The sequence below is a fragment of the Colletotrichum chrysophilum genome, assembly GCF_026319265.1.
Source record: "Colletotrichum chrysophilum strain AFK26 chromosome Unknown scaffold_85, whole genome shotgun sequence".
Classification (NCBI taxonomy): Eukaryota; Fungi; Ascomycota; class Sordariomycetes; order Glomerellales; family Glomerellaceae; genus Colletotrichum; species Colletotrichum chrysophilum.
In genome coordinates, this window is record NW_026517372.1 from 69,093 (window position 1) to 93,394 (window position 24,302).

At 54.8% G+C, this 24,302-nt stretch overlaps 5 protein-coding genes across 5 annotated transcripts; 3 read left to right on the top strand and 2 right to left on the bottom strand.

Moving 5' to 3' along the window:
* Positions 1-3,388: 3,388 nt before the first annotated feature.
* On the top strand, positions 3,389-7,577 carry COL26b_009113 (uncharacterized protein; the record flags this gene model as incomplete). Its single annotated transcript, XM_053181854.1, has 11 exons — positions 3,389-3,518; positions 3,615-3,635; positions 3,689-3,696; positions 3,766-3,777; positions 3,837-3,874; positions 3,926-3,957; positions 4,016-4,135; positions 4,191-4,252; positions 4,314-6,057; positions 6,116-7,416; positions 7,470-7,577. The coding sequence occupies 11 exons, from the start codon at positions 3,389-3,391 to the stop codon at positions 7,575-7,577; spliced, it is 3,576 nt and encodes a 1,191-aa protein (XP_053034188.1).
* An 837-nt stretch (positions 7,578-8,414) lies between these two features.
* On the top strand, positions 8,415-9,573 carry COL26b_009114 (uncharacterized protein; the record flags this gene model as incomplete). Its single annotated transcript, XM_053181855.1, has 3 exons — positions 8,415-8,490; positions 8,544-8,641; positions 8,722-9,573. The coding sequence occupies 3 exons, from the start codon at positions 8,415-8,417 to the stop codon at positions 9,571-9,573; spliced, it is 1,026 nt and encodes a 341-aa protein (XP_053034189.1).
* Positions 9,574-11,802: 2,229 nt separating this feature from the next.
* COL26b_009115 (uncharacterized protein) lies at positions 11,803-14,614 on the bottom strand (the record flags this gene model as incomplete). Its single annotated transcript, XM_053181856.1, has 3 exons — positions 11,803-11,977; positions 12,028-14,294; positions 14,540-14,614. 3 exons carry the CDS (start codon positions 14,612-14,614, stop codon positions 11,803-11,805), a joined length of 2,517 nt encoding a protein of 838 aa, XP_053034190.1.
* An 847-nt stretch (positions 14,615-15,461) lies between these two features.
* Positions 15,462-15,926, top strand: COL26b_009116 (uncharacterized protein; the record flags this gene model as incomplete). The annotated part of the gene is made up of 1 exon (XM_053181857.1): positions 15,462-15,926. The coding sequence occupies one exon, from the start codon at positions 15,462-15,464 to the stop codon at positions 15,924-15,926; it is 465 nt and encodes a 154-aa protein (XP_053034191.1).
* Positions 15,927-16,231: 305 nt separating this feature from the next.
* COL26b_009117 (uncharacterized protein) lies at positions 16,232-24,183 on the bottom strand (the record flags this gene model as incomplete). The annotated part of the gene is made up of 2 exons (XM_053181858.1): positions 16,232-22,754; positions 22,805-24,183. 2 exons carry the CDS (start codon positions 24,181-24,183, stop codon positions 16,232-16,234), a joined length of 7,902 nt encoding a protein of 2,633 aa, XP_053034192.1.
* Positions 24,184-24,302: the final 119 nt, after the last annotated feature.

Here is a 24,302-nt window from a genome sequence, read left to right on the forward strand (position 1 = left end):
ATCGTAAGGTGAAGTGGGCGGTCGCGGCGGCGGCGGTTGGCGGTTGCAGTAGCCAGTCCGGGCCAAGGTCGGCGTGGCCTGCCTTGCCGTGTCGCATCCCATCCCATCCCAGGGCTGGCCGTTGGTGTGGTTGGTGGCGGAAGGGTAGCCGGCGGTCGCTGTCTTGCGGGCATGCCCCTCGGTGCAAGAGGCCGAGGTTGACGATATTTCGGATATTATTTTTCTCCCTAGCGAAGCCGTCTGGAAAAGAATAAGACGTCAAAGGGTAAACAAAAGGCAGAACCCTGTGCAAGTCACCCCGTGCACCCCGCATTCTGCGACGAGCTGGACCGCGGGGCGAAAATGGTCAGGAACGGCGTCCCGAGAACTTCATCGCAACGACTGATATCGCCTCGAGTTGTCCCGAAGAGAAGCACGGGCTGGGTGGACGTCAGGCCGTCGAGAGAGGCGGACGTCCGATCCGTGACCGTGTAGTCGGGTGGACAGCCGTGTTATCCTCGGCCTTCGGCAGTGGTCGCGCCCGGGGAGAGCCCATACAGGCTTTTCAAGCTCTGGGGAGTTCCGTGAAGAGCTCGTGAGATTGCGAGGATTGCCGAGCTGGGTGCAATTCTCTCGGGATTGGGGAAATTATGTCGGTATCTTGGTTTACGAAGAAGGGTGTGCAGTGTAGTGTTTTTGGTGCATGAAACCTTGCTTGCCTTGTGACAGGCGCCACCACTTGCAGAATGAATGCTTCAAGGTTGTGTGCTTGGGGGAGGTGCAAGACACCGGCACTCGGCGTGTCTTGCCAATCCAATTGGCTTAGGTCTACAAGTCAGGCACGCCTGGCTGCTGGTCTTTCCTCTTACTGCGAAGGCACCTCAGGTAGGTAATTCGTGCTTGGCTCTTTCAAGCAAGTAATTACGATAAGGCAGTTGCTGCTTTCCTGACTCTGACTCTCTCTGCAGGCTGGATTTTCCCTCCAATGCAGTCTGCAACTGCCATTGTCGCTATGCCGCAATTGGCTCTGTTGCTTCCAGGAATCTGTTAGTCAAACCGGAGGAAAGCAGTTTTGTATCGGCGGGCTGTGGTTGGCCAATTGGTTGGGGTCTAGCGGTGTTTTGCGACCCCGCCATCATCGCTTTTTACTTTTAGATTTACTACCACGGACACTTGTTACTTGTCAGGTAACTCGAAGTCGTGTTTGAGGGGGAAACTGACATGGCAAGCGCTGGCGTCTCAACGGCGAATGCACCCTCGTCTCTGGCGTGGATCTGGGCCTGAGTCAATGTGCGGCGGTGCTGACGTTTAGTCTATAGATATCAAGGTGCCGCTTTCTGTTTTGTTTCGTTGTTGTTGATTGCAGATCCCATCTCTGGGCATTCTCAGCAACTGTCTCAGGAGCTGCGGTCAAGGCACCGGCCCGCCGGGGAGACTGAGAGTGAGAGGCTGGGCGTGGGCATGGATAGCCAGTATCTCAACCGTGGAAACACCTGTGGTATCTCTCGGTCAGGGATGGGCGGGGGGCTTGCTGCTATTCTCAGGGCTTCAGGGCTGCTCTCGGGGCATTGCGAAGCCAAGAGGTATCACCATCTCAGGTTGGGATTTCACATGTATCCGCACGCTACGCTACCAGGATCTGGGCTCCAGGGTCATCAGCCAGACGACGAGCAGCAAGCAGAGGACGGGCAGTCTATTGAAAGATTGACTAACTGCATTGCCCTTTGAGGCAAAGGATGCTCGATGAAATGTACGGCACACAGCAGCGTGATCATCGCCGTCGTCAGGTGGGAGAGGTACAAACGCCGAATGCCGGCGAGACATGCCATTGCATTTCTCAGGGCGATGAGGCTTGGGACAGGAAGAAAAAAAAAAAAAAAAAAAGGGTAGCCGCGACAAAGCGTGCTGTTTTGAGTGGGCAGCTGCTATCGCAGGGTGGCCTAAGCTCCCGTCCCAGCAGCAGCCAGAGAAAGGTAAGGTCCGCTGGAGGTAAGGAAGGTAAGAAAGGTCCGGTACGTACCTGCCTGCCCTTCAGGATGGGACTTGGAACTTCCATTGTACCGCGGTACGCAAACCCACCTGGACACCCCTCTACCCCTCCCCCTCCTCTGGCCCTCTTTCCACCAGCTACACCTCCCATCTGATGCACCTGGCTGGCTGCCACGCACCTCATCTCGCGGCATCTCGCTCCTCGACATGGAGGTACCCGGATACTTTTCTACCTGGCTGCATGCCTTTACTTCGCGCTAGCTGCTGGAGACAAGGTCCCCTCCTTCATGACGACGAGGGGCGACAGGGGAGGGGCCTCTGGTACAGTCGCCAGTCGGTTTCTACTTTCTCACCACTCCCTCACAGTCGACCACCACGTCTCGCGGAGAGGTCGGCCTTTTCGTGCGTTGCCAGCCCCAGTGCCAGTGCCAATGCCATCTTTAGGTTGGTCTGAAGTCGACGGATGGACATGGCCCTCTCAGATGGATCTGTCTAGTCTGGTCTGGTCTGGTCTCCTCTCCTGCTGTCCGGGGTGTACCTACGAGGAGACGAGCCCTGGCGAAGAGGGAAGGACTGACAGACATGCCATTTACCTTTCTGGCACCAACCCAGATACAAATAAAATCCCCTCATCCCACGAGCTTCGTGTTCATCCCGTCCTCTCTCTCTTCCTCTCCTCGTCCTCCGCCATCTGTCCGCCGGCCGCTGCTGTTCTTGCTGCTGCGTACATGGTATTACATCGTCGTTTGTGCTCCCCCAGATACCACTGCTTGTTCGCATCCACCACCGTCATACCCCCCCACCCACCGACATCCACTCCCGTACCCTTCGGTCGGACGGGTGTAAGAGCGCAAAAAAGAAAGAGAGAAAGAGCTGTGCTCGCTTGTTATCGAAGCTCTCTACCTAACCCCGGCAAAGAGCCAGCAAGCTTCCCTAGCTACCCCTCGGCTTTCATTCCACGTCCTCTCACTTCAGGACCCCGTCGAATCGAATCCCGTCGGCTCAACTTCTCAGCCCACCACACACGGCGCGTCTCTCTGCTTCGGTGCTTCGGCTCATCTGGACTCTGTTCCCCCTGACCCTTGTACCCGCCGCCGCCGCATCTGTTGCTGCTGCGCCTGATCTGCACCTAAAAGACAGGCGGCCAGAGACCAGACCACACACACCCCCAAGCAAGCGGCACGTCCGACGAGCTTGTTGCGTCTAAAAGCTTGGGATTGGAAACCTGGGAGAACCCCACCAACCTAGACCAGACCCAAACCAAACCACCCCGCCAACCGAGAGCCGACGCAATTGTCTCGCACTTGAGACCTCAACAGCTTTCCCTGCCCCTCGGTCCCTTCAAAATAGGCCGTTGTCCCTCTCGAAACTCTCTTCCTTCTTCCCTCACACCTTCCCACACGCTGCACAACTGCCCATCATGGCCCAGACGCAGCCCACATTCAACGATGTCTTCGAGGACGGCGATGTCGAGGAGGTCCAGAAGGACCCCCAGACCATCCACCACATTCGTGCCAACTCGAGCATCATGCACCTGAAGAAGATTCTGGGTAAGCTTGAACCTCTTTGAGCTGGCTCGAAGCTCGACGGAGCTATCCGAACCAATCCCTCGAGAATTGCGCTGACCAGTGTCTTCATGCCTCTAGTTGCCAACCGTGGTGAAATTCGTAAGTACATCCATTCATCCGGCCCTGACTCACGCAAGCTAACAGTCGTTCAGCCATTCGTGTATGTTGAACCTCCTCGACGCTCAAGGTACTATGTAGAATTGCAATGCTTACTTTTCTGCCCGTCTAGATTTTCAGAACTGTAAGTAATCCAACCGGTTGCGACATCACATCTTGCGACGCATCGCTGACTCTCTGTAGGCCCACGAGCTTTCATTGCACACCATCGCTGTCTTCAGGTAAAACACATCGCCTGGCCCGAACCAAGTTTCGCATACTAAACATCGCAGTTACGAGGACCGTCTCTCCATGCACAGACAAAGTATGTCCTTCACGCAGCTGCTTCTTCTCTCCGTTCCCCTCTAATCATTGTTCCACAGAGGCCGACGAGGCATACGTCATTGGCAAGCGCGGTCAATACACCCCGGTCGGTGCTTATCTCGCTGGAGATGAGATCATCAAGATTGCCGTCGAGCATGGCGCGCAGATGATTCACCCAGGTAAGAGCACCGAAAAAAAACCACCATTTTGACATGTGCTAATCCACCGCCAAAGGATACGGCTTCCTGTCAGAAAACGCCGAGTTCGCGCGCAACGTTGAGAAGGCCGGCCTCATTGTAAGAGATCCTTTAGCAGCCCCTAAAATCTGACAACCCACTGACTCGGGGCCCGTTTTAGTTCGTCGGACCTACGGCCGATGTCATTGACTCGCTAGGCGACAAGGTCTCCGCCCGAAAGCTCGCTATCGCTGCCGATGTCCCCGTCGTCCCCGGTACCGAAGGCGCCGTCGCCACCTTTGAGGAGGTTAAGAGCTTCACCGATCAATATGGTTTCCCCATCATTATCAAGGCCGCCTACGGTGGTGGTGGTCGCGGCATGCGTGTCGTTCGCGAGCAGGAGAGCTTGAAGGAGTCCTTCGAGAGAGCCACCTCCGAGGCCAAGTCTGCCTTTGGCAACGGCACCGTCTTCGTCGAGAGATTCCTCGACAAGCCCAAGCACATTGAGGTCCAGCTCCTCGGTGACAACCATGGCAACATTGTCCACCTTTACGAGCGTGACTGTTCCGTCCAGCGTCGCCACCAGAAGGTCGTCGAGATTGCTCCCGCGAAGGACCTCCCCACCGAGACTCGCGATGCTATTCTCAACGACGCCGTCAAGCTGGCCAAGTCGGTCAACTACCGCAACGCCGGTACCGCCGAGTTCCTGGTCGACCAGCAGAACAGGTACTACTTCATCGAGATCAACCCCCGTATCCAGGTCGAGCACACAATCACTGAGGAGATCACGGGTATCGATATCGTGGCCGCCCAGATCCAGATCGCCGCTGGCGCTACTCTGCAGCAGCTCGGTCTGACACAGGACCGCATTTCCACCAGAGGTTTCGCCATCCAGTGCAGAATCACTACTGAGGACCCCGCAAAGGGCTTCTCCCCCGACACCGGAAAGATTGAGGTCTACCGCTCTGCCGGTGGTAACGGTGTCCGTCTCGACGGTGGTAACGGTTTCGCCGGTGCCGTCATTACCCCCTACTACGACTCCATGTTGGTCAAGTGCACTTGCCACGGCTCAACATACGAGATTGCCCGCAGAAAGATTCTCCGTGCCCTTGTCGAGTTCCGTATCCGTGGTGTCAAGACCAACATTCCTTTCCTTGCGTCTCTGCTGACGCACCCCACCTTCATCGATGGCAACTGCTGGACGACCTTCATCGACGACACTCCTCAGCTGTTCGACCTCATTGGCAGCCAGAACCGTGCGCAAAAGCTTCTCGCGTACCTTGGTGACGTTGCCGTCAACGGCAGCAGCATCAAGGGCCAGATTGGTGAGCCCAAGTTCAAGGGCGACATCATCCTGCCCGAGCTTCTCAAGGAGGACGGCACCAAGCTCGATGTTTCTCAGCCCTGCAAGAAGGGATGGAGACAAATCATCGTCGACCAGGGCCCCAAGGCGTTCGCAAAGGCCGTTCGCGCCAACAAGGGCTGCCTTCTGATGGATACCACATGGCGTGATGCCCACCAGTCGCTTCTGGCCACGCGTGTCCGTACCGTTGATCTCCTGAACATCTCCAAGGAGACCAGCCACGCCCTGTCCAACCTGTACGCTCTGGAGTGCTGGGGAGGTGCCACCTTCGATGTTGCCTATCGCTTCCTGTACGAGGACCCCTGGGACCGTCTGCGCCGCATGAGGAAGGCAGTTCCCAACATCCCCTTCCAGATGCTCCTGCGTGGAGCTAACGGTGTGGCCTATGCGTCCCTTCCCGACAACGCCATCGACCACTTCGTCGAGCAGGCCAAGAAGAACGGCGTCGATATCTTCCGTGTTTTCGATGCCCTGAACGACATCGACCAGCTCGAGGTCGGTATCAAGGCCGTCCACAAGGCTGGAGGTGTCGTCGAGGGAACCGTGTGCATTTCAGGAGACAGCAAGTTCCCCCTGTGTTCTATTCATGCCCATTGTCACGTTTACTAACGAGTTCGCAGTGCTCAACCCTAAGAAGAAGTACAACCTCGAGTACTACCTCGACTTGGTTGACAAGCTGGTCGCTCTTGATATCCACGTCCTGGGTCTCAAGGACATGGCCGGTGTCCTCAAGCCCCACGCAGCTACTTTGCTGGTTGGCGCAATCCGCAAGAAGTACCCCGAGTTGCCCATCCACGTTCACACCCACGACTCCGCGGGCACGGGTGTTGCCTCCATGGTCGCTTGCGCCCAGGCCGGTGCCGATGCCGTCGACGCTGCCACTGACAGTCTGTCCGGTATGACTTCTCAGCCCAGCATCAACGCCATCATTGCTTCCCTTGAGGGCAGCGATCTCGACCCCGGCCTGAACCCCGCCCACGTCCGCGCTCTGGACACCTACTGGCAGCAGCTGCGCCTGCTCTACTCGCCCTTCGAGGCCCACCTCGCTGGCCCTGATCCCGAGGTGTACGAGCACGAGATCCCCGGTGGTCAGCTCACCAACATGATGTTCCAAGCATCTCAATTGGGTCTTGGAACGCAGTGGGCTGAGACCAAGAAGGCGTATGAGCACGCCAACGATCTCCTTGGCGACATCGTCAAGGTCACGCCCACCTCTAAGGTCGTTGGTGACCTTGCCCAGTTCATGGTCTCCAACAAGCTTACCGCCGAGGACGTCAAGGCCCGTGCCTCCGAGCTCGACTTCCCCGGCTCCGTCCTGGAGTTCCTTGAGGGTATGATGGGTCAGCCGTACGGCGGATTCCCCGAGCCCCTCCGCTCCAACGCTCTTCGTGGCCGCAGGAAGCTGGACAAGCGCCCCGGTCTGTTCCTCGAGCCCGTTGACTTCGCCAAGGTCAAGCGCGACCTCCACAAGAAGTTCGGCGGTCCCATCACCGAGTGCGACATCGCCGCGTACGTCATGTACCCCAAGGTCTTCGAGGACTACAAGAAGTTCATCCAGAAGTATGGTGACCTCTCCGTCCTGCCCACCAAGTACTTCCTGTCTCGTCCCGAGATTGGTGAGGAGTTCCATGTCGAGCTCGAGAAGGGCAAGGTCCTCATTCTTAAGCTCCTTGCTATTGGTCCTCTGAGCGAGAACACTGGCCAGCGCGAGGTGTTCTACGAGATGAACGGTGAAGTCAGACAAGTCACCGTCGACGACAACAAGGCCTCGGTTGAGAACGTCAGCCGTCCTAAGGCCGACCCCTCCGACTCCAGCCAGGTTGGCGCGCCTATGGCTGGTGTCTTGGTTGAGCTCCGTGTCAAGGACGGATCTGATGTCAAGAAGGGCGACCCTATCGCTGTCCTCAGCGCCATGAAGATGGTAAGTTACTGTGTCGATGCTGCTTGTGACCTATATACTAACATCCTATGCAGGAAATGGTCATCTCTGCTCCTCACAACGGCAAGGTCTCCACCCTCCAGGTTAAGGAGGGCGACTCAGTCGACGGCTCGGACTTGGTTTGCAGGATTGTCAAGGCTTAAGCGGGGATTATTGGCGAGCGGCATCTTTTATGAATTTTAAGCACTACGAAAACTTATGTGACATGCTAATGTCTGGGGCGCGACGAACGGATTATCTGGTAGTTTGGACGTTTACTTAGAAGCAAATTTATACCATGATTGAACGTATTCCACTGTCCTCGTTGTTGCCAGTGTTCTTGCCGCCATTATCGCCATTGTTGTCCTCGTCTGTCGTCCTCATCTGTCGTCGTCTGTCGTCAGCCTCATGATCCTCACTATCTCAGCTGCCGTCATCGACGTCCCGATTTAGTTTCGCACCCCCAAGTTTAATTCAATCAGGACCAGATGAAAGAAGCTCGATGATATCATGCAGTCTATCGGCTTTGGTCCTGACTTTAAGTCCTAGATCTCTGAAATTTCACAGGGGCCACCGTACAACTCTCCTGTGAATAACGACATATTTTGTCAATAAAACTGCTCTGTGAAGAAGAAATTTACAGCTTCGAATTGTTCTGTGACATATGCAAAAGCCAAAGAATGGGCGTTGTTTGCGATGATTCTTCGATGAGACGTCGTTGGTGTGGATTTGTGACGCCTCGGGGATATCGGCAAGTGACATCATTCGCCTGTCAGAGCTCCCGACCTCAACTCGCCAAACATCTGCCCCTCGAACGAATTTCAAACCCAATTCATACGTCAAGCTCCGGAGGTTACTCTCCCTTTCCCTCAACAATTAATTCACGGTCGGCGTCACCATTCATCAGCGATTCCCGCTTGTTCCATTGCAGTATATAGCTTCCACATCAGCTCATTCTGCACACATTCGAGCTTGCGATGCCATCTGACCCCGCCCCCACCATGTCGTCTGCAACGAAGGAGATCCTCGGCCGCGTTCAGCGGATGGTTCCGCCCATGCTGGAGAAGTTTCACAAAGGTAAGTCATCCTCGCGGATTTGGCGGAAAGAGGGGTTGACAGTCGATTCGTAGGACAGCTGGGCCGTGTCGCCGTCATCGGCGGTAGCGTGGACTACACGGGAGCACCGTACTTTTCAGCCATGGCGAGCGCCAGGCTAGGTTGCGATATGGTAGGCCCTCCAAAAACTCACATTCCCACGATCTTCGCCATCCAGGCGCCCGCCGTTCGGTTCCCAACTGATATGCACAGTCACACGTAATCTGCACCCCCGGCGCCGCAGCCACCATCAAGACCTACTCGCCAAACCTCATGGTGCACCCCCTGATGCGCCAGTCCCCCTCCGAGGACACCGCCTCCACCCCCCCGGACGCGGACAAGATCTCGGCGCCCATCGTCGAGATGCTCGCGCGCCTGCACGTGCTCGTCATCGGGCCCGGCCTCGGGCGCGACCCGCTGATGCAGGACACCGTCGCGCGCGTCATCCGCGCCGCCAGGGAGCGCTCGATCCCGCTGGTGCTCGACGCGGATGCGCTGCAGCTCGTGCAGAAGGACCCCGGGCTCGTGAAGGGGTACGCGCTGGCGGTGCTGACGCCGAACGTGGTTGAGTTCTCGCGGCTGTGCAAGGCGCTTGGGATTGATGAGGGGAAGGCGAAGGAGGGCGCAGAAGGGGGGAGGGATGAGAAGGAGACGGCTAAGGTTGAGGCGCTGGCGAGGGCGCTTGAGGGTGTGACGGTTGTGCAGAAGGGGGCGAAAGATTTCATCACGAATGGGGAGGATACCTTTATTGTTGACCTCGAGGGCGGGCTGAAGAGGAGTGGTGGACAGGGGGATACGCTGACGGGGTCGATTGCGACTTTCTTGGGGTGGAGGAAAGCGTATCTTGATGGGTTGTGGGATACAGGAGACAATAAGCTTGCAGAGGCAGAGTTGGTGAGGTTGGCTGCGTTTGGAGGGTGTGCGATTACGAGGGAGTGCTCGAGGCGAGCGTTCGTCAAGAAGGGGAGGAGTTTGCAGGCGAGCGATCTCACTGATGAGGTTCATGGAGCGTTTATGGAGTTGTTTGGAGAGGTTGATGGACCTGCTGGGAGCACCAAGCTGTGACGTAAAGAAACGAGAAGGTTGAGGCTATGATAAACAGCGACATCAATTATCACCATATGCTTAGCTGACCGCTACTTCCAATGCGAAGGGCGATGATAATAGAAGATCTGTTATGCTAAGATATCTGTGGCAACACCATTCCAGGCAGAGATCTTCCCAGCCTCGAGGTATCATGGTATCTAGGTATCTGCCCACCTCTCACGGCGGTTGCCGGAGATGTCACAGTGTGAAGTAAACTAGTTATTGTGGTTGTGATCAACCCCGCTGAAGTCTATTTAAGCCTGGCAAGAGTGATACTACTATGGAGCAAGCAAATCGTGTGCCAATGCCATCCATTTCGTTGTTTTGTGCCTAATGCACTCGTCATTGTAAGACGTTTTCCTCGAAACCAAATTCCTATAACCATGAAGTTGAAGCTCAAAATTTCCACCCATCCCAATCGATCTTCACTTTCCCTTTACTATTCCAATCAGTATACATGAAGCTTCGCATCAAAATAAGGCATATGGCTGCGCAGGGTGTTCGTATAATTATGTTCTTGTTCCCTCTACAGCCAGGGCTCTCGCCTTCTTCCTCCTGCCTTCTTCAGATATTCATCAGTGAATACCTGATAAGCAGAGCCTCTCAAGTATTCATACACATAAACCTTGCCCAATATGTGATAATTAGAAGCACTATATAGCTCTTAGCCGCCTTTGCTGGGCGCAGCTTTAACGTAGTTAACATAATCTAATTCCCTTTGAAACAAACAGATCCGAAACGAACATGGCGATTGCGTGTTGCGCATATTAGCACCCAGCCTTTGGCGCAGCATTCCTTTTATATTCTTCACACTCTATGCACCACGCACCTTATAAAGAGGCCATCTTGGTATCATTTTGTTGCAGACAGCAACAATGTCGCTTGTGCTCCGACATTGTACTGGTTTTCCAAGATGAGCAGCACCCCAGACGGCCTGTCAGATTTGTGCAGTATCTCAAGAAATTTCTCTCATCATATCGTCAGCGTCTTCTGATATTTCTATCCTTCTCTGAGTATTCGCCCAAACATGACTTCTTCTGAGCCTAGATAACTGTCAACCCTTCTCTCCCGAATCAGCACGACAAGAAAAGTCATATGACGAACGGCGATCCCTCACTCCCATCAGCACTCAGGGCCAGACAGTTCCGCGCATTGTGTTGCAACAAGTTGAGATTATCATCGATCAGGCGTATTTATACGACTCATCATCACCGCTCTAAAAGCACTTCCAGAGCACGTTGGAGCCCACCTGAGCGTAGACCCCGCAGCGTACACGAAGACAGGGTGAACCGTTGAGAGCGCCTACATATTAAAGCGCTCAATTTGTGTAACAAACAACAGCAACGAGACAAATGAAATCTGCGTACCACACCCTCTGAACAAAAAGAAGCCATCCCAACTATCATCTTAACAGCCAGAGACAGAACCCCATGTTGCGGATGGAAGAATACAAGGCAACCTTCAAGAGTCACATCACCGTCCGCCAGGCTTGTCTCTCCCCAATTATTCCGTTATTAAGTACGCTCAAGCAACCGCAAATGGATCAAAGCTTAGGAGTGACGGTACCTCGGTAAGAGGACGAACAAAAAAGAAGGCGAGACAATGGCTCACGTACGGAAGCCAGCTCGATTCCATTACATTGGCCCTTGAAGCTACGTTCTTGGAATGAAGCATGCAATTTTATACCTCGTGGCTCTCGATAATGACGAAGCAGTGCTCACCACAACCACCGACTGCCCTTCAATGCTGCCGAAGCAGACGGCACTCTTTCGTGTCAGTACAGAAATGTATGCCGTGAAAGAATACGGAGGCACGGATAATGACCAGAGAATGACGGACGGGGGGTGGGAACAGAGATACAATAGATATCATGCAAGAAGTCCCTTGAAATTCGTACATGCGAAAGTAATATATACAACCGCCTGAATCTCACCCACCGTTAGCCAGTTCAGACCCCAACCACTGCTGCCTGTGGCGTATGGAAAAGTCAAAAAGCCTCGAAACTCAACGAGATAGGCTCACTGCCTAAGCCCTCCACCGCCGGCCACTTTTCTCAAAGATGTGCGCGATAGCTACTGACCAACCGACTCACCCTCTAAACGCCAATGCCGAAAAAACCCTTAACCGTCCCTGATGCAGCCCGCAATGCCTCTATTCAAATCATAATCATTTCCGTCGTCGTGCTCACTAGAGTAAGCTTTGAAAAGCTTAAGCGAGGTAGCGGTAAGTCGGGGTCGAGACGTCCTCCACTCGTTCGAGGTACTCGCGTACAATCAGATCCTCGATGCGCTTTTTGATGAGGGTGACCTCAGGCGTGAAGCGACTCTTGAGTTGCTCGATGACTTCGCTAAGGAGGTGCGTATGGGTGAGCTCCTTGCGTTGCCTGTGAAATGTTAGCCAATGCCACAGCGCAAGGCTGTCGGGATAGCATACTTCATGATTCTGACGAGCGCAGCGTCAATGACGTGAGCACGGGTCTGGTTGTTCTTCTCCTCCGTCTGCTTCCTCTCCTCATCGCCCTCAACCTTTGACGTAGCGTTGATGATGGGAGCCTTGATGCGCACTTGCTTGCTAACGAAGGCGCTGTTGAACTTGAATTTGTCCCCGGCCTTGACTGACTTGGTGGCGGGCTCCTTGAGGAGAACCCTGGCCTTCGGGACAATGGAGATGGAAGCAAGAACCCTAGTGAGATCGGGTGTGGGAATGTTGGTTTTGGCTTGGATCTCCTCCAGAGACAGCTCCTGATCCTCCTCCAGTTCATTGAAGAGCATGAGAACGACCATGCCATATGTCGGGACATTCAGTTCATATCGTCGCTCGCGCGATAGCGGCCCTTTACCACCAGGGATAGCAGGGAAGACCATCTTGATATCCGCGCTACCGGTCGAGCCCAACCATGTCAACTTGCGACCACTGCGGTTAGTGAGATAAAATTTGAGCAAGCTGTCTTGCAGGCGTTTGATCTCGTCCGGCCAATTGCAGCCGGCGCCATCGGCAAATTGCGAGTTGCGTCCCATGATGTCGGGAGGCCATGAGTTGGTCGTCAGGATGTTGACGGCAAGGTCAATCTGCTTACGCTCGACATCGCCCAGACCCCTGATATGATCTCTGTAGCCGGAAGACAGTTCGGCGGATGACTCCATGTCTCGGAACATGCCCTCGAACTTGGCAGTAAACTGGTTGCCAAGTTCCTGCTTCATTCGCGAGATCATCGACTTCTCCACGTCATGACTCTCAGACTTGTTGTGAAGGAGACGCTTGGCGAGGTGCTTCTGGTAGTACCTCTCAAAGAGATCCTTGTCGGAAAGGTAGCGGATGACAGTGATGGCCTTCTCCAGCACCTCCTCAGTTTCGGTCTCGGTCTTGCCTCGGATGCCGCGGCGCAGGTTGTCGTCGATAAACAAAGAGACGTATTCTGAGCTCTTGGTGAACATGTTGATGAAATCGGAGAAGCTCTTCGTGAGAGCGGTCTGAATGATCAAATCTTCCTGGAAACATTTCTTCCACAGATTGTCGAACTTATCCTTCAACTTCAATACATCGTCAACCCACTTGATAGCAGCAGCGGTCTGCTGGGCTGATGAGCTCAGAGTCTTGGCCTTCTCGGTGCCCTCGCCCTCCTCGCCGTCAGCCGCAGCCGCCGTAGCAAAGTTGGTATCCTTGAGGATTTGCTCAATCTCGAGACCGAGCTCAACGACGCGGGCGGAGAGAATCGTCTTCAGCGACGTCTTCTTCGGGTCAACCCTTGAAACGAGCTTGAAAAGAATGGATAGCTCCTCTTCACGGTCGTAGTTGACCATGGACTTGAGTCCACTGCCCTCAAGATTCAGGAAATCGTCCAGGTGCGCCGAGATCAACTCCTCATCAACAACCTTAATCGACTTCTCCCTCGTCTCATAATGAATGGTGGTGTCGCATCGGTCGTTCTCCTCTGCAAGGCGGCGTTGCGTGTGCCGAAGCCAGGCACCGGCATCGGCATCGCGGAGCAAGCGCTCGCACTCCTGCTTGTAGTATTCTCGCTCAGACTGGAGGTACGCTGGTTCGAATGTTGTGAGATACAGCTTTTCCGACTCGTTCTCCTCATCCGACTCGTAAAGACAATCCAGCATTCGAACGATGTTGCGCAACAGATGGCGGTCAATATTGTCTCCGTCCCGCTCCATGTTGATATGGTCCAAAATGACTGAGTTGAGGATGTCGAAGACGGTGTACTCGCCGCTCGAGTTGAGGCAGGCTCGCAGGATATGGTCTCTGAACAAGCCAATAGTCGCAGTGTAGATGGACGCTCGGCGGGCGTCTTGGGTATATCCACGGTCAAGATACATGAGAATATCGGCAGTCATGTTCATTGAGGTGTTGTGGTGGTCCCACGAGGCCCTCACGCCCTTCAGGAAGTGCTCGCCCATCTTGCGTCGCTCGTTGACCGAGGTAGCTGAGCCGCCCATAGCAGCGCTGACCAGGTTTGCGGTGACGAGCTTGTCAATCTCGGGAATGACATGTTCGGAGAAGTATTGCTCCTCATGTTGCTTGACGCGGTCGTATAGCATCTCGCCCTTCTTCTTAAGAACAATTTTGTATGAAGCTCGGTAAAGCTGCTCGAAGGAGAGGGTACTGCAGTTCTGGTTGTGAATGTCGGTAAGGGCTTGCTTGAGGGTTTCCCAGCACTGCTCGAAGTCGCTCGTGTCGATACCTGAGGTGAGCTGTTCATCATGTCAGCCCGGTCCATCGGGATGTGCGGCCGCCGCGTGCCCCGTATCGATCGTCTGGTGTTTGCACCCAGCCAATGCCCAAACAGGCAAACAACAGGCATGCTGAGCAAAGCAACATCGGTTCAACGAAAGACGAGAATTATTGGGTCTTCAGATCTCGAGAAGAGAGGTCTTGCACCAAAATCAAGCTTTTCATCGCGCCTTCCTTCCCGCAGTGACATATTGGGGTGACTTACCCTGCCCGGGCGGCGCGGGGGCCGAATGCGACCAGCCCGCATGGCTGTACCTCCTCCACCTCTGCCGGAAATCATCGTGTCTCCTTATGGATATCGAGATATCGTGTGTAGCGAAAATTCTGCCGGGAGTGGTGTTGTGGTTGACCGTTTCAGGTCGTAGTAGCTATCGTGGGCGTCTGAGTAAGTGGCGGCGGGGTAGCTTTCTCAGAAAGTGTGGTGGAGGGGAAGAAGTGGTAAGTTGTGGTGGTGTTGCGCTGAAAGAAGGTTGTCGGAGGAAGCGAAGGGAAGCAGAAGTCCTAGCTGGTCTTTGTAGCCTCAGTCGCGCAGGGCAGGAGGGAGTTCGCGACAGGAAGGATCGAAGGAGGCGGTATTGAACAAGGCATCGCACACGGTACAGGCAGTTGTCTAGGTTCAGTTCACAATGAGCTCGGGAAAGAAAGCAAGGCTGCACTGCACTACACGGCACACACAAAACCACCCCCGAAGCCGGGATGGTCCGCGCGCACGAGGCGGAAGGCACGACCGGGTTATTGGACCCAATCAATTCCCATCCTTATCCCAGTTCCTAGACGCAAAGGCCAGCCAGTTAGGACTGTAGGACCCTGATTCGTTGATTTCCCTTGTTGTGCCACATCTAAGTGCCACATGTGGCGCTCATCCGTTTCAATCTTTTTACAGTGGGCTTTGGGTTCTGGAAACTGGAAGAGCAGTGACGGCATTCCCAGGACTTTTTTTTGCGACCAAAGCTCCAATTCGGTTCCGCTTGACTTTTGCGAGCTTCAAGCACCACCAACACCAGCAGCCCAGCCACGATACTAACTCCTCACGACACTCACAATACATAAAAATGGCCTCGCGCTCAGCATTCACAAGATTAGCGCCTCTGCTGCGCCAAACAGCCCGCCCAACTACCTCCCCGATAATGCGCCTCATTCCCCAAGGCGCCTTCTCTCAAAGCCTACCCCTCCAACCCGCCGTCGCTACGCGCCTAGCCCACTCCATCCCGAAGCCCAAAGCCGCGCGCGACCTCGAGAGCAAGACCGAGCAGCAGATCCGCCTCGAGTCGAACCCGCACTACCAGCTCGACTTCACCTGCGTGCCTTGCGACACCCGCTCCCGCCACAAGGTCTCAAAGCAGGGCTACCACCACGGCTCCGTCCTCATCACCTGCCCGGGCTGCCGCAACCGCCACGTCATCAGCGACCACCTCGGCATCTTTGGCGACAAGAAGGTCACCGTTGAGGATCTCATGCGCGAGAAGGGCAGGCTGGTGAAGAGGGGCACGCTCGGCGAGGACGGTGACATTGAGTTCTACCCCGACGAGGGCTCTACGGAGGCCGAGGCTGGGGCCAAGGCTGGCGAGGCCAAGAAAGAAGAGTCATCATGAGGGACGTAATGGAAAACTATCACATTGTACAACATTGATATTTGGGGGCGGTGCTTTGGACCACACAAAAGACGGCTAGGAGCCGTCGGGGTATGACACGACTGCATGGAGACGGCGTTCTGGATACCCATCACCACACACTTCTGGGCGACGAGACGAAGATGAAATGTAACAACAAAATAGATAAGAATCTCACATATGAGCGGGCGATGTAGCCCATGTACTATAAAACACCATGCATGTCTTCGCAGCCTTTTTTCCCACCGAGAACGCCATACGATGCAGTCTTCGTGCAGACTTAGTAATTACCACCCCTTGTACGCCGTCCTGGCCGCCCTGTGCTCGGCGCTGCGGACCTTCTTCTTTTCCTTCTTCTTTTCCGTCTTCTTCCTCTTGTCCCTGCCGTACTTCTCCGGCTGCGCAATCGCCTCGATCTTGCGCTTGCTCGACCTCTGCTGTCTCCTCTCGCGCACCTCCTCCCTGATCTCTAACAACGTCTTGGTGTATTCGGCCGTGCCGAACTTCTTCTGCAGAGAGTCCATGAGGATTTGTGCCCTGTTCTTCAGTCCATCCAGCTTGGCCTTGAACTGCTCGTCGTTCGAGAAGGGCACGGGGATGTTGGGGTCCGTCAGGTTCTGCAGGGGGTACAGGATGGTCTTGAACGAGGGCTCGAGGTGCTCCTGAGGCACGCGACGGCAAATCGTCTCCAAGACCTCCATAGCGACGACCTTGGGGGTGATGGCGCTTGACTTGGGCCGGACGTCCTTGCGCAGGAGGGAGGAGAGCTTCCAGAAGAGGTACTGGAGGTCCTTGCGGTGCTCCTCGATTCTGTCCTCCTCGGCTTCCTGCTCGTCTCTGTCTCCAAGGGTCTCGGCTTCCGGTACGTTTTGCACCTTGACGGGCAGACGGGGGCCCAAGAATACCAGGATCTGGGTGAGTTCCGTGGCAAGGGTATCTTCGATCTCGGGAGTTCTCAAGGCGTACATGGTCAACCTCACCAGCTCCTCGACATCCTCGCAATCAAGGTCCAGTCCGTGAGACCCCTTGAGCGTCTCTCCCGCCTTGGCAGCCTTGCTGGCGTAGTCGGCGAGGAAGGCACTCAGAACTTTGGCGGTGCTCAACTTGACGGAGTTGTCAGGATGCGTGAAGCATCCGCGGATGTCGGCCCAGAGGTCCCGAGATTCCGAACCGAGGAGTCTCTCGGGGTATCTCTCTGTCAGGACCTGCACGTCATGGAGGACGGTGTTCATCAAATCCTCGTCAGCGACGCGGATATCGCCAGTCCCGACAATCTCCCCGATCTTGCCAAGAACCAAGTCCAGCTCCTTCTTGTGCTTGGTTGAAGGCTCCCTGGCCTCGAAGAAGAACCCGAATGCCTGGAGAGCCAGCTTCGTAACAGCTGCGTTGTCCTCCTGCTCAATCCACGAACGCAGAAGCGTCATGAAGTTCTGCATCCGCTCCTTGTCAGCCTTGCGGAACATCTCCTTGAGCACCTCGCCGGCAGCGAGGCAGCACTTCTCGCTGTCGTCGTTGGCCAGCACCATGACCAGGGGCAGGAAACACGTGGCGATGGCTTCTTGCACGAAATCATCTGCCGACTTCGTCAACAGAAGATGGACGACCTCCATGACGGACAGACGACCGCCCTCTCGCTCGTAGGTCAAGTTGGCAACGATGAAGTTGAGCTGCTTCACCCAGCGCGCCTTTCTCTGTGGGTAGTCCCTGAGGAACTGGAAGAAGGCTCCTCTCGCCAAGTCTCGCGTGTTCTGGTCATCGTTGGTGATCATGACGGTACCGACGTAGTCCATGGTATCGTAAACAACGGCAGTCTCGATCTTGCGCTCAAGGACGGAGCGCAGGAAGTTGAAAGTGACGTGGCGGTAGAGAGGCTCGGTAAGGTCGTCCTTGAGCTTGCCGAGCAGCATGTCGATGGCTGCCTCCTTAACGGGAATGTCCTTGCGCTCCCGGAGAATGACTGAAAGGAACTTCAGCGCAGCCTGGGAGAGGTCTGTAGTCGTAGATGTTGACATTGAAATGCTCTTGGAGGCCTCCCTGGTGGCGACCTTGAACAACTTCTCATCGTCCTCGTTGTTGAAAGGAACTCTGACCAGGACACTGAGCAGCTTGAAAGCTGCAACCTTGACGTCGTCCTCGCCGCCTACGACAGCGTCACCAATGATGGGGACGAAACCAGTGATGTTCGCTGCAGTGCGCAGACTGTCATGCTTCTTCCAGGCGGCCCGCAGAATGTCGAAGGCGAACTTGACCAGCTTGTATGTGTACTTGCCCGCGGTGCCGTGGTTGTCCTTCTTCACGCCCTTCTGGTAGAGATACTTCTTGAGGCGCGGGTCGATCCTCGGTGCTTTCTCGGGCTGCTTGCTCTTGTAGACTTCTTGGATGACCTCGTAGCAGAACACCAGTGTGTCACGGCTCTGTGCTGCAGGGTTTTGCAGCAGACCAGCGGTGATTCTGGCCAACAACGCATCGATCTTGCGGACCAGCTTGAGGTCGACCTTTTGCAGGAGAAGAGATTGCAGTGGATGCACGAGTGCGACGAGTTGGCTGATGGAGGCAGACTTGGCAATCAACTCCATGGAATCTTGAGACTTGCTTGCCTTGACCTCCTTCATTTCACTGACGTATCCCTCAGCATCCTTTTCTTGACCGGCAGCACCGAAGATGTCATCAATGATAACCGCCACGATAGACCAGAGAGTGTAGTCGAGATCACCCTGCTCAAATTCCGGGATGACTCTGAGCAACATGGAGTGAAGGGTGTATGAGAGAACGTGCAGCTGGTAACCTCGCTTGAGCGCGCCGCGAAGTTCCTTCAGAATGAAACCAAAGTAGGTCGGGCCCAGAACGGAAGCGATTTGCACCAGAGTATCTCTGGCCATCTCACGGGCTTCCCAAGACTTGCTGCGGAGAATGTGGCAGATGTCTGTGAGTACGCCAGCAAGCTTCTGGCCCATCTCCTCAGATGGGAGGATCTTCATGAGCTTGACGATGATGACACCGACAGGCACACGATAGCTGACCTCAGATTCATCCTTCTCGTGCAAGTGCTTGATCAAGGTAGGAAGGAAGAGGTTGCCAACATCGGTGCTGAGCTTCGCCTGTGCGGGAACGGTGCGAGCAAGTCTCAAGTTGGAGGGGGAGGCAGCCTCAGAGCCATCCACTTGCATGGGCTCAACGTCAGTGGCCTTTGATTCCACGGAGACGACGAGAGCATCGCTGAATTTTCCGAGCAGCTTGTTCACCTGCTTCGGCAGATCAGGCTTAGACTCCACGAAGCTGATATATCTCTGAAGGATCACACGGTAGGTCTTCCAGTCAAGGGACAGGGCCAAGTTCGCAATCGTGATTGTCGCCTGGGCGCCCAAACCTTGGTCGTCGGTGCCATATGCGCGGCCGAAGATGAAATGCTCCAGCAGCGGAATGAAGAACTTGCCCAGATTCTGGCTGCTGATTTCGTGGACCTCGTTGGCAGTCTCGAGGAATCGGATAGCTTCCAATTGACGGGACGTGGCAGGGCTGAGAATGTTGAAGAAGAAAGGCAGTTCGGTGGTGTCCTCGTCAATATCGCCGCCAAGGAAGCCCTTCAAATCCGCCACAGGTTCCCACGTGGGCATCTGGTATATGAGGTACCCAAACACTCTCAGATACTCACGTCTGACAGTAGCCGACTCCTCGCCAGCTCCGGAGTAGATGGACTTGAGTACAATGTCCCTCATTTGTTTGTCAAACGCTGCCTTCGAGGCTTCTTCTTGGCACGCCGCTACCTCGCTGATGAACTTCCGGAGACCGTCTGCAGAGTTTGACGCAAGGATGCCGTATTCCTCATCACTACGAATGAAGAAGATCAAGTTGTGCAGGAGCGCGAGCCACTGTTTGGGAGTAAACGGCGTCTCCTTGTTTGTAATCTGGGTGAAGGCCTTGAGTCTCTTGTCATAGTCCGGCTCATCAATGCGGTCCGGTGCAAACGCATTGAGGGCGCTGCAAAGCTCGGCAACTTCCTGGATAGTGGCATCCTTGGCGGCAAGAGCCGTAAGAACGCGAGCCAGAGACGTCCTGTTCTCTCTGTCTTTGAAGTAGCTGAAAAGGGAAGCCAGAGTCTCGTAGATAGCGATGTTGGCAGTCGTGTCCTCCGCCTCGGAAGCACCCAGGATGTTGATGAAACGCTCAAGAATGAGCAGAATCCTGCCCTTGGCTTTGGGGCTGACCTTGCGTGCGGGCTGGTTGAGAAGCTTAGTTGAGATATCCAGAGTTTGCTGGACGTTCTGAGAGGTTTCAACCATAGGAGAAAGCTCGACAATGGTTTCAATGCAAGCTTCCAACAGCTCATTGCCCATCTCCGCCTCAAGTGCAGTGGTAATTGTCCTCAAGATCAGCTCCATGTTCGCGTCAATGAGTTCGACGCGGATAAGTTCATTGAACTCGGACTCCTCGGCAGGAGCCTGTGCCAGCTTAAAGAGGTTGCGGACGATGCTGAGGGCGAACACTTTGACGTTTTCCTTGGCCTTCGGCACCGAAACGCACTCGATAACCTTCGGTAGAATCTGGCTGTTGATTGACAAGAATAACGCAGCCTTAGGAAGCTGGGACCACGTCCAAAGCAGCTGCATAATACCAGAAATCGACTGGGCGGTCTCAATAGGCAACTTCTCGGTCCTGGGGACAACGACCTCGTTGACGATAGGTTCCGAGTACGGCGACCAGTTGAAATCCTGCGCATTGCGGAACAGGGAAATGATACACTTCAAGCCGGTCTGGCGGATGTCTTTGTACAGCGACTCCTGAGACGCCTCAGTGGGTTCTTCGTCCTCATCATCCTCCTGAATCGCCGTGTCCCGGAGTCGCCGGCAAGCGGAGATCAAGCAGTACAGAATGGGATGCAAAAGTCTCTCGACATAAGGCCCAACATGAGCGCCGAGCTCGTTGATCAGGGGCAGCATCATGTTCATGAAACCGACTTGCTTGCGAGGAGGGAGAATTTCCCGATCGAACAAGCTGGAGCGGAAACCAGACTCATCAATAACGCGAGCGTTCCTCAGGCTGCCAGTCGCGATGTCCAAGAAACTTCCCATGTCCTCTACACTCAGGTTTCTCAGAACGGTCAGACGAGTAGCCAGCAGACCATGACGGCCACTGGCAGCTCCCTTTTTAGAGATGGTTCTTCCGTATAAGAGTCTCAGAAGCACAGGCATGAGCTCGGCCCGGTGCTCAGGTCGAATGACTTCGTCGCTTTGCAGAAAGACGGTAACCTCGTTCTTGAATCTGGCTTCGTCGAGGAGGTACTCCAAGTTTTCCTTGTAAGGTGTGACTCCCTTTTGCTTCCAGGCGAGGATAGCCTTCAGTGCCTGCTCCTGTACCTCGATATCACCATTCTCCATGAGGTGGAGAAGGGCACGGTACACTTTCTCGTTCTGATACAGAGACTTCGGGTTGACAAACAGAGCAAAGACACCAACGAGTGCCTTGCGGTCCTGAAGTGACCAGTCCTCTCCATTGGACTGAGGCTCCTCATCGTCCTGGGCGTCAGATGCATCATCCTCATCAAGAGCCCAAGGCAAGAAAAAGGGCACCAGCTTACGCGAGTGTTTCTCAGCAGACGAAGGCATAGCAGTAAAGACCTTGATTGCCTGGGCTCGGGCGTTGGTCGCGTGGGCCTCTACGGTCTGCTGCTGCTCGTCAAAAGCTTGGAGCATGAGATCTACCGCGTTGTTGACCACAGGCTCAACCTCATCTGCCATCCTCCAGAGCTTCTTTAAGTGGGTGCAGTCGAAGTCAGTGACGGGTTCCCTGCCCTGGAGCGATGGTTGGCTTCCGGGACCCGACCACCTGGGCGAGGGCGTCTCCAGCCAGTCGAAAGCCATATCTGAAATAGCCTCCGCACCCGTCTTGGATTCTCCAACCAGCTTCAGAGCGGTAATGGTATCGTCCCACAAAGGTGAAAGTTTGACTGTCAACATGCCGAACATGAAGGAAGGGATTGCCTTCAAGAGCCAGGAGTTTTTGCTCAACTGAGAGTAAGTTTGACCAAGCTTGCGCAGATGCATAGCAACATTTCTCATCGTGGAAAGCTCCATAGGTGTCTGCTCAATATCCAGCATAAGGGTGTGGCAGGAGAGCTCATCGGGCGTCGACTCGATTTGCTGAAGAATCTTAAGAGAAGCGAGACGAAGCTCATGAGAAGAGGCAGAGAGGTTCTCGATTAGTGCCTGAACGACAGGATCTTCCTCTCCAGAGCCCTCGCTGCTGTCGCTGCTTTGGCGGTCGACCGACGGCAGCTGGTTCTTTGTTGCTTCAGCGTACTCAAGATAGGCCTCCAGGAAGCCAACTGAACGGCTGAACCGAGGCACGGCAGCCCGAAGAAGCGGGCTGAGAGCCGAATCCACCGGACCAGCCGCCTTGCTCATGCGAAGGTACGCATGAAAACCCTGGCTGACGCTGAAGTGAACCTCATCCGACGCCAACGTGGACGATGGTTTCAGTGCAAGTCTCAACTTTCTAAGTAGGAGTTCCGCGATCTTGGCGCTTGCCGATGGGTGAACTGTCGTAGAGTAAAGGAGGTCTAGAAGTGCTGAGTATTTGGGCAGACATCTATCCCGCCATGTTTGGGGATCCTTGTCATAGGCTCCGCGTTCGGGGAAGGGTGACGCTTCGAGGCGCTCGAACTTTGACACAATCTGGTCCTGCCAGCTGCGCGGAAGATTGCAGGTCTCCTTGCCCCCTGGCGAGGGCAGACTGCCTGACTTGACCATGCGCGGTAAGAAAACGCACAGCATATCCTCGTTTCGACCGTCGGACCAGTGGCTGACAATGAACCTGGTCACTGTTAGCATGCGAGACATGAAAGATGATGCTCTATGACATACCTCTGGAAATAGGTCTGGAACAAACTTCGGAATCGTTGTGAATCCAACTCGGAGAAGTAGGCACAGAACGGAATATACCATCTCATGAGTTTCTCCCTCTGAAGAGCTGTCATGAAGTCCTTGATACACGGGATTAGGGCGTCAATCGGCGCCTGGTGCCAGACGATCGCGGCGTTGACAACGACATGCTTCCATATCAGGCTCAATTTATCCTCCGTTGCCTCTGGGGAGTTCTGTGCCATCGCATCCAGCATCGCTGTCAGGTTTTGGACGAGTACGGGCCAGTTGCTGACGCGAGATCCTCTCCGGACTCCCGCAGCCGTACCGAGAACCCTGACTAAAGGCACATAACGCCATGTCTTGCTTGGCTTAGACTCGGCCAACGCTGCCTGCACATGGTCTTGGATCGCTTCGAGGACCAGCGCAAGGTCCTTATCGTTGGAGTGGTGGATGATGCTGGTCAGGACACCGCAAACAAGATCGGTCCAGGTCGCCGTCGGCGTGAGGTCTGACTCGGTTTCGGGGATGGCTTTCATGAGTGTCGTGAAGATGGCCGGTCCAGTCGAGTGGATGGTCTGTCCTGGGCCCTTGATCGCCTCGGCGAACATAGTCATGAGACCATCCTGGTATAGTTGGAACTGACGGTCGCCGACAGTACTTCGAAGGTCGTTCCTTGCGTGTTCAACGATGGCGACGAGAGCGGTCTCCCGGTTCGCTGGTGCTGCTGCCTTTTTAATGAGAAAGCTCAACGCCTCGGCGGCAAAACGGGCAATATGAGGAGGGTGGCGCGCCTTTCCCAGGAGTGGTATCATGACATCGTACGTCGGTCGCAAATCCGGGACCAGTAGCTTCGAAAGATATTTGAACAAGAAGGCGAGAGCGGCAAAGGTCCACTCAATAACATCGGCATCCTGCGGTCTGGCGGCGATGGCGATAATGAGATCCAGAGACTTGGCATAGTACTTTTCGAATCTGGTACCAATATCGTGCGCAAAAGCTGTCAGGAGGTCCAAGACAGGCTCCAAGGCATCCTTGTCTTGTTTCGCAATCGACGTCTCGAGCGCCTCGAAGATGTCCTTCTCGAAGTGCAGAATCTGGGGAAGACTCTCACTCAGCGGCAAGACCACCCTCTTGAAATCACTAAAGGCTTTTGAGACATTGAGCTCGCCCCATTTCTGCAGGCCGGTCCGGAAGTATGAGGTGGTCGCTTCGAGGTCTTCTTCGTCGAGATCATGTCGGCGGACCTTTCGTAGGGGATCGAGCGAGTGTAGTTTGGAGACCTTGGTCGCGAAGGACTCCCATCGGTGGTTCTTTTGATGTGGTGTTGAGTATTTGCCCTTTCGGGACTTTGTGATACGTCCAGATGAAGTGGAAGGCATATTGGGCGCGTTGACAGGCGGTATGCGCAGGAACCCGTCGTCTTCGCCTCCCAGCTTCACACTGCTTGATCGCGAAAAAAAGTTCCCCGCCGACTCTTCAAAGCTGCCCAGAAAGATTT